General features: G+C 45.3%; 1 protein-coding gene across 5 annotated transcripts in view; it reads left to right on the top strand.

The window, feature by feature from the left end:
* EPB41L4B (erythrocyte membrane protein band 4.1 like 4B) overlaps positions 1-9,644 on the top strand; it is a 159,396-nt gene that overhangs the window by 36,211 nt on the left and 113,541 nt on the right. For all 5 annotated transcript variants that reach the window (XM_017498554.2, XM_017498553.2, XM_017498555.2 and 2 more), the window contains exon 2: positions 8,932-9,036. In XM_017498554.2, the coding sequence (XP_017354043.1) occupies positions 8,932-9,036 (105 nt within the window). The remainder of the gene's footprint in view (positions 1-8,931; positions 9,037-9,644) is intronic.

Here is a 9,644-nt window from a genome sequence, read left to right on the forward strand (position 1 = left end):
GTCTTGCTCTGAGGCCCAGGCTGAAGTGCAGTGGCATGATCTCTGCTCTCTGCAACCTCCACCTTGCAGTTTCAAGCAATTCTCCTGCCTCCACCTCCTGAGTAGCTGGGACGACAGGTGTGCACCACAGTACCCAGCTGTTCTGTATTTTTAGTTGAGACAGAGTTTTGTCATGTTGGCCAGGCTGGTCTGAAAGTCCTGACCTCAAGTGATCTGCCTGCCTCAGCCTCCCAAAGTGCTAGGATTATAGACCATTCATTCATGTTTTGAGACAGGGCCTCACTCTGTTACCCAGGCTGGAGTGCAGTGGCATGATCACAGCTCGCTGCAGTCTCAACCTCCCAGACTCAAGTGATCCTCTCACCTCAGCCTCTTGAGTAGTTGGGATTACAGGCACATGCCACCATACCCAGCTAATTTTTTTTTTTTTTTTTAATCTGTGGAGATGGGGATTCCCTGTCTTGCCCAGGTTTCTCTGGAACTCCTGGACTCAAGCAGTCCTCCTGCCTTGGCCGCCCAAACTGCTGGGATTGTAGGCGTGAGCCACCATGCCTGGCCCAGAAACTTTCTTACAGCTTTGGGACCTGGATGTCCAAGATCAAGGAGCCAGCAGATTCAGTGGCTGGCGAGGTACTCGTGGGTGGCCTCTTGTTGCTGCATCCTCACACAGCAGCATGGGTGAGGCCACTGGCTTCAGCCTCTTTTATACAGGCACTAGTCCCATTCCTGAGGTCAAGGCCCTGGTGACTTAATCACTTCCTGAAGGCGCCACTTCTTAGTACTGTCACACTGGATGTTAGTTTTCAATGTATGAATTTAGAGGGACACCATCATTCCAACTATAGGGTGGGAGCACTTGGAGGCCTGTTGCTGTGGTGCAGGTACAAAGTGACGTGTCTTGAGCCGTGATGGAGATGGAAGGGAAGAGGCCTTCCCAAAGCTGGCCACAGAAGGACATGCCAGCCAGGAGTAGTGGCTCACACCTGTAATCCCAGCACTTTGAGAGGCCAAGGTAGAAGGATCACTGAAGCCCAGGAGTTTAAGATCAGCCTAGGCAGCATAGTGAGACCCCATAGTGGAGTGCTCCTGTGGTCTCAGCTACTCAGGAGGCTGAGGTGGGAGGATCACTTGAGCCCAGGAGGTTGAGGCTGCAATTAGCCGTGACGGCGCCACTGTGCTCCATCCACCCTGGGTAGCAGAACAAGACCCTGTCTCAAAAAAGATAGACATGTCATCTGATGGATGCGGGGCAAGTAGATAGAGGAGAGCCACGTTTACCCTCAAGGAGATGGCTCCTGAAATCACTTTTGACTGCACAGGCACCGTGCTTTTGCAATTAAGTTCACAAATAGGATGTACACATTTGACTGGCATGCTCACATACAGCTTAATTCCTCCTTTCAAACCTACCTGGGATGCCTGGCATCTTATGCTATTGAGACTAATGAGATTTGGATGGGTTGGTTTCTATCTTCTTTGTTCTTCCAGGACCAGATCCGACCGGTTAATGTTGCGCTTGGGTCAGACTGCAGTCAGACATTGCCAGCAGCATCTTATCTAAGAAGGTCAGGATAGTTCATTTATTCTGGGGGGCAGTTAAGACATCAGCTGTCTAGCAGTCTCCCTTATTGGGAGCACAGGTAGGAACCAGTAAATAAGCAAAATAAGAACCTCAGGCTGACCAGCAATGATATCCCAATGGCCATCCTGTCTCCTGCTGCCTGCCTGCCCCAGACTTTCACTGGCAACTATGTACTTTTATTTTACACATGATTTTAATGAGCTGGTTTATTTTTAGCTCATGTCATCAGAAGAAGCTGCTACAGAGACATAGACTGACTCAAAACCACTGGTTGCTGGTCTTTGGGAAAAGTTAATGTGTTGTCAGAAAAACTAGAAAACATCTATGCGAGAACTCAAAGGTGGGAGCTCTCTGGAGCCTGCTGTGTTTGGGAACAGCTCACCCTACAACCCTGGAAGGAGATGGACTGTTACTGCATTTCAGAACGGGGATCCTAACTTAGCGTTTACATTCAGTGCGTTCTGCTTAAGAAGGCAGGGAGGGAAGTGGTGTCGCTACCCCTGGGTTTGAGTCCCAACGCTGTTTTGGATGGCTTGGCCCCTCGAGAAGTTGTTCAGTGAGAGCTTCCTTTAGTTCCTACAGGGCTTCCCATAGTGAGGGAGTAATGTGAGCTGTGTCTGCAACACCCAGAATGGTGGTTGGGACTTGATGAGCAGTTGGGAAATATTTGTTAAATGAGTGGATGAATTCATCACAGAGGGGGAGACCTAGGTAACGATAAGGCAACAAGGAGTGGCTTTCCAGGCTTGTCACAGTAACTCATCTCCTGTTATAGCCACTCAACAGCGCTTTGCATAATGACAACGAAATTATGCTTAGGTAAACAGCCTTGGCAGTGCCCACAGTTCCCCAGGTGCTTGTTCATGGAATACTTAATTTGAAAAGATTTTGATGAGTGTGTCCTCTCTTTTAGGCCTGCCGCTGGTAGAGCATCACCAGTCTGTTGTCACTGTTGTAGCATGGCTCATCCAGGACATCTCTTTCTTGGCACCAGCCCTTACCCCACCTCCCACTGCTATCCATCCTTCCATTCACATCCATCCACCCACCCACCCACCTACCCATCCCTCCCTCCCTCCCTGCATAAAATAGTCATTTATGGAGGGCCTGCTCTGTGCCAGCCAGGCACTGCGCTTTGGGAACGGAGGGACAGAGATGTGAGTACTCAGATGAACACAGCTGGGCCCTGTCCTCAGGGAGTGAGCACTCTCAGTCAGAAGTAGGACTCTGACACAGAAACACAGGCAGCTGCAGTGCAGTGTGATGAGTGTGTATACACTTACGGCACGTGCCTGCTTACAGGAATGCTGAGGAGGCAGCACTTACTTCTCCGGGGGCGAGAGTAGAGTTGGGCAGGCTCCTGAAAGACGGAATGTTTGGGCTAAGTCTGAGAGGACAGTTTGTGGACTTGTAGGGGTTGTCCCAGGTGGGGCGTCCAGGCTGGTGGTGCAGGCGAAGTAAGTTACCTGGAGCTTTCTTAGTTTTGAGAGGGGACACTGCAGGCTGGGAGGGGTGAGAGATGGTGGTTTCAGGGGCAGTGGCCTTGGTCACCTTGTCTTCATTCTACCTGTAACCCACTGCGGAGCCCTGTTTTGAGGACCCCGCCATTCCAGCCCACATACTTTAACCAGGTTATTCTTGAAGCTGGAAAGGACCGTTGGGAATTCTCTCTTCCAGCAGAAGATAGCAGACAAAGAGCGTGCTTGGGGGATACATGGGAGGGCGGTTAGAGATACATTAAAAAACACCAGAGTTGAGTGAAGATGATACCTACCCCCCAGCCCCTGCTGTCTTCCACCTCCAGGCCAGCTCAGTGAGCATCTGGCTTGGCAGGAGGAACCTGCCACCCCTAGAAAGGTCCCTTTCCCAACCTCCACCTCGAGCCCTTCTATACTAAGAGCCATTTTAGAAACATCAGAAAAATGAGATTTGGAAAGACCTAGACAGCAGCCTAGGCTAACCCTCTTCATTTTATCTAATGTTCAGTTAATGCTCTGAGTGATGGGATGGTCAGCCCGGAACCGACACAGAGAGACCCAGGTGGGGAACAGGTTGGATTTGGGACCATTTGAGTTTTGGTGACCGTGTGTATTCAGGGCGCTGTGGCCGGTTTGCTGCCGCAGGACAAGGCTGGATCGGTGATATGCATTTGGGGAAATTGTGAATTGCTGAAGGTTGCAGTTGGTGGTGCATCTGGGACTAGAGCACAAGTTTCTTGCTTCCTCCTGGCCCAATTTTTCTGCCACATCATGCTGCTGAAAGTGTTACTTAGCTAGTTCTGTCCCACCAGGAGATTCTCTAATGAAGCACTGGAGCCATGAAGATAGGTATTGTGTAGAGCCAGTAGCGATGGATAGTATAGGGAAAAACATTTCCCAAGTATGGGTTGTTAAGGTCAAGAAGGAAAAGTACCAGAATGGTGATTTTTGAGAAATTGTATTTGTTCTCTGCCAACTGCCAGAAGATCACTGTTAAAACTTGGGGGGAGGCGAGCCTGGGGGCTCACACCTCCAAGTGCTTTGGGAGGCCAAGGTGAATCACTTGAGCCCAGAGTTTAAGACCAGTGTGGGCAACATAGCAAGACCCCGCCTCTACAAAATATTTTAAAATTAGCCTAGTGTGGTGGGCTGTGCCTGTAATCCTAGCTACTGGGGAGGCTGAGGCAGGTGGATCCTTTGAGCCCAGGAGTTCAGGGCCACAGTGAACCATGATCCTGCCAGTGCACTCCAGCCTAGGCAACAGAGTAAGACCCTATCTAAAACAAACTTGGCAACAAAGCTATCTGGGTTTCTCTATGCTCCATCCTAATATAGATGGTTTCCAATTTACAGTGGTTTGACTGAGGACTCTGTGGCTTTATGATAGTGTGAAAGTAATAATGCATTCAGTGAAAACCATCCTTTGGGTGCCCATGCAACCATTCTGTTTCACTTTCAGTACGGTATTCAATAAATTACGTGAGATATTCGATACTTTATTATACAATAGGCTTTGCATTCAGTGATTTTTGCTGAGCACAGTTAAGGTAGGCTAGGTTAAGCTGTGATGTTTGGTAGGTTAGGTGTATTAAGTGCATTTTTTTCCTTTTTTCTTTTTTAAGTCAAGGTCTGACTCTGTCACCCAGGCTGGAGTATAGTGGGCAATACGGCTGTTGCAACCTCGAACTTCAAGTGATCCTTCTGCCTCAGCCTCCTGAGTAGCTAGGACTACACACATGCCACCATGCACAACTTTTTTTTTTTTTTTTTTTACTTTTTTGTAGAGATGGGGTCTCGCTATGTTGTCCAGGCTGGTCTTGAACCCCTGGCCTCAAGCGATCCTCCGGCCTCAGCCTCCCAAAGTACTGGAATTACCGGCGTGAGCTACCATGCCTGGCCTTCAGTGCATTTTCAACTTATAATAGGTTTATTGAGATGTAATCCCATCATAAGGAGCATCTGTACAACGATTTTCATTTTAGCAAATTTCCTGTTTTTATCAGTCTATGTACATAACACATATGTATTTTTATTTAGTTGTAAGTAATCACAGCTTGCTTATTCCTTTAAAGTCTATTTTCCAACATTGTCATTAACATTTTTCCCGTTTTTTTATCTCATCTTCATAATTGTCTTTATAATGGTGGAACAGTAAGTGTTCCGGCGTGTTGCTGTGTCGTGGCTCTGCGTCCCTGTGGTGGAGAGATCAGGCCGTCTCATCCCCCCAGCCTCCTTTCCCAGTTGTACATCCTGCCTTCTGCTTCTGTTGAATTGTTGCCTTAGGAGGGCTATATTGAGGAAGGAAAGAGCCTGCAGGCTGTAATCCCATGATGTAGCTTTCATTTTTTGTTTTTACCTTGTATTATTGCTGTTGTGTGTGTCACACAAATACATCTGCACAAAGAAAACAAAGGTACCAGTTTACTGGGTTATGAGAAGGCAGATATCCTGATACCACTACACATGGCAGGGAGAACCCTGGCACCGCCCCAGAAGCCCTTAGTGTGACCTTACCACAAGATCAACAGTTACCCTGACTTTATTATGACGACTTCCTTGTTCTTCTCTAGTTTTATCACCCAAATGTGCATCCTTAGACATTGCAGTTTTGTTTTGCCTTTAAGAAAAAAGTGTCTTTTAAATCTCTTTTAATCTGTAGGTATCCCCTCTATCTCTTATCTTCCCTGTGTTCTGCTTGTTGAAGAAAGAAATGGGTTCATTTGACCAGGTGTGGTGGCTCACACCTATAATCCCAGCACTTTGGGAAGCCGAGGTGGGCTGATCACTTGAGGTCAGGGGTTCAAGACCAGCCTGGCCAATGGTGAAACCCTGTCTCTACTAAAAACACAAAAATTAGCCGGACTTGGTGGCACATGCCTGTGGTCCCAGCTACTCAGGAGGCTGAGGCAGGAGAATCACTTGAATCCAAGAGGCAGAGGTTGCAGTGAGTTGAGATTGCAGCATCCAATCTGGGCAACAAGAGTGAAACTCCATCTCAACCAAAAAAAAAAATAAAAGAGAAAGAAAGAAATGAGACCATTTGTTCTGAGTAGTTTCTAGAAATTCTCACAGGCCAACTCTTGTGGAGAGAAAGATTGGGAGCGAGGTTATGCCTTAGGTGATGGGGTGTTCTTATCAGGAGGATAATGTCTGGTTGTCTCCTGTTGAGAGTTAGTACCACTGATGTTCAGTGCTTAGAGCCTACCAACCGTTAGGGGTTGCAAAATGATGATATTGCAGTTCTGTTATTTCTTCATTAATTTGTTGAAATACTTTAATAAAGAAAAACTCCACCCACCTACTATTTTTAAAAGCTTTATTTAGATTCACTTGTCATCCAGTTTGCCTATCCAAAGTGTACAATCCAGCAACTCTCAGTGTATTCACAGAGTTGTGCAGCTGTCACCACAACTAATTTTAGAAGATTTCATTTAAATCCTGCTTCCCCCCCCCCCACAAATAACCCGACCCCCATTAGCTGTCATCCCCCAAACCCCTTTGCCAGAAGCAACCACTAATCTAATTTCTGGCTCTATAGATTTCCCTACTTTGGAAGTTTCTTATGCATGGATCGTGTGATGTGTGGCTGTTTGTACCTGGCTTCTTTCACTTACATAGTATTTTCTAGGTCCATCCACGTGGAAGCATGTATCAGCACTTCATTCTTTTTTGCGACCAAGTGGTACTCCATTGTACAGTTATACTGCATTTTGTTGATCCATTCATCAATTGATATTTGGGTTGTTTCTACCTTTGAATATTATAAATAATACTGCTATGAGCATTTGTGTACAAGTTTTTGCATGAACATATGTTTTCATTTCTCTTACCTACGAGTAGAATTGCTGGGTCATATGGTAACTAACTCTATGTTTAGCCATTTGTGGAGCTGCCAGGCTATTTTCCAAAGCAAAATTTTTTTTCCAAATTTAAAATGTTAAACTTCTCCAACATTTATTATAATCCGTCTTTTTATTTGTTTATTTACCACCAGCAGGATACAAGGGTTTCTATTTCTCCAACATTTGTTATGATCTGTCTTTTTATTTATTCATTTATTTATTTTTGAGACAGCATCTCGTTCTCCCGCCTAGGCTAGAGTACAATGGCATAATCTCAGCTCACTGCAACCTCCACCTCCCTGATTCAAGCAGTTCTTCCACCTCAGCCTCCTGAGTAGCTGGGATTACAGGTGCCCACCACCACACCCTGCTAAGTTTTGTATTTTTAGTAGAGACGGGATTTCACCATGTTGGCCAGGCTGGTCTCGAACTCCTGACCTCAAGTGATCCACCTCCCTTGGACTCCCAAATTGTTTGGATTACACATATGAGCCACTGTGTCTGGCCTTTTTAATTATACCCTTCCTAGTGGGTGTGACATAGTATTTAATTGAATTTTGATTTGCATTTCCCTAATGACTAGTGATGTTGAGCATCTTTTCATGTGTTTATTGATGATTTGTATGTTTGTGGGGGAACTAGCTATATATGCCCTCTGCCTATTTTTAAATTGGATATTTGTCTTTTAATTATTGAGTTGTAATAATCCTTTATATATTGTAGATGAAAAGCCCCATCTCAGGTACGTGATTTGCAAACATGTTCTCCCATTTGGGTTGTCTGCGCTTCTCGTGTCTCGATGTCCTTTGAAGCAAAAAAAAATTTTGCACATTTTGATGACGTCCAGTTTATTTTTTCTTTTGTTGCTTGTACTCTTAGTGTCACAGCTAAGAAATCATTGTCTAATTCAAAGTCATGAGGCTTTATGCCTATGTTTTATTCTGAGAGTTTTATAGTTTTAGCTCATACATTTAGGTCTTCGATGCACTTCGAGCTAATTTTTGCATATGCTGCCATCTACTCTTAGGTTACCCAGTGCTGCAGTTAAAGGGAGAGTCAGTGCTGGATTCTTTCCCTTTCTTTACCAGTTTCCATAATAAGGAGTTGCTGCTCGAGTCATCCTATGGAGTTGGGTTTTTTTTCTTTGTGATTATGACACTTAGATTTAAATATATTTGTCTTTAGATCTATTGACAGTGACGTTGTTTTATCTGAGAAGCATGTGTGTGTTCTGTTTGGGTGACTGTTAAGAAGCCTTTTCATTTGTCAAAGACTTCAGTATTTTTGCAGTGGTTTCTCATTCGAACTCTCACTTCTTCCAAGGAAAGGTGGGGAGAGCAGGTTTCCTGAGGCCCATTTTACAGGGGCAGGAATAGAAGCATTAGGAGGAGTGACTTGTACAAGGTCAAGTGGCAGATGCAGGACTTGACCCCTTATGCCTCTGGCTGCTTTCCTGTGCTTGTGCCCCGTGTGTATACCACATAGCCAAAACCTTGGCATGAACCTGGAATTTGAGTTTGAGTCCTAGTTCATGGCCTGTGATCTCCAGCCAGTCTTTGTGTTTCTCGGGGGGCTTGGTTACCTACTTTGTGAAATCGGAAGGCTGGAAGAGCCAATTTCAGCGAATGAACTTTCTTTCCTAAGTAAGGTTGCCTGCATTGAGAAACAGCCCAGCTTTCGCTATGCTAGAGTAAGTCCCTGTTACACCCTTCTTCAAGCATGTCTGATTTTGGCAAAGCTTACGTTCCCAGGTAGGTATTCATCCAAAAAGTATTCTTTTTGTAAGAAGAGACTAGCAAAGGTTAACAGGGTTATCTAGATTCTTAACTTTATGCTATTATGGGACATTTGAGTTTCTTTAATCATGAGTTTATATTGTACTTATCATGAAAATAATTACAAATTTAAAAATTTGTGTGTGATGACATGTAGGCAATTTACAAAGAGAAGTGGGGTTTTTTAAAAAAATCTTTTTTTCTTATCTAGCTGTCTCACCCTAGGTTTTTTCATCTTCCCAATTGTCTTCCAGAAACATGCCAAAGGCCAGGATTTGTTTGATCAGATTGTGTACCACTTGGACCTTGTGGAAACAGATTACTTTGGCCTCCAGTTCCTTGACTCTGCCCAGGTCGCGGTAAGTTATTGCTTTGATTCATTTCGGAGCAGACTGGCTTTTCATTGCTAATTGCACATCGACAGTTGCTAAAAATGGGTAGAGAAAAACAGGAGTAAAACTGTGATGCTGTTCCAGTCATAGGCATTGGGACGGTGGTTGCGGTGCCCAGGTGCCGTGTGTCACAATGCCTGCAGGATTCCTCACCCTTGAGGTGACCAATAACCTGGAGAGGATGTCAATGAGATGCTTTAGGGATGCATTACAGGCACATTTCTAGAAAAGGTAGAAGGAAGAAACAACATTATAGAAGTTCTTTTAGGCTGGGTGCAGTGGCTCATGCCTGTAATCCCAGCACTTTGGCAGGCTGAGGCAGGTCGATTGCTTGAGTCCAGGAGTTCAAAACCAGCCTGGGCAACATGGCAAAACCCTATCTCTACAAAAAATACGAAAATTAGCTGGCCAAGGTGGCACGTGCCTGTAGCCCCAGTTACTAGGGAGGCTGAGGTAGGAGGATATTGCTTGAACCCGGATGGTCAAGGCTGCAGTGAGCTCAGTCGATCCTCCAACCTCAGCCTCCCTAGTAGCCTGGGTGATACAGTAAGACCCTGTCTCAAAAAAAAAAAAAA

This window comes from Cebus imitator, unplaced genomic scaffold, assembly GCF_001604975.1.
Source record: "Cebus imitator isolate Cc_AM_T3 unplaced genomic scaffold, Cebus_imitator-1.0 Scaffold244, whole genome shotgun sequence".
NCBI lineage: Eukaryota > Metazoa > Chordata > Mammalia > Primates > Cebidae > Cebus > Cebus imitator.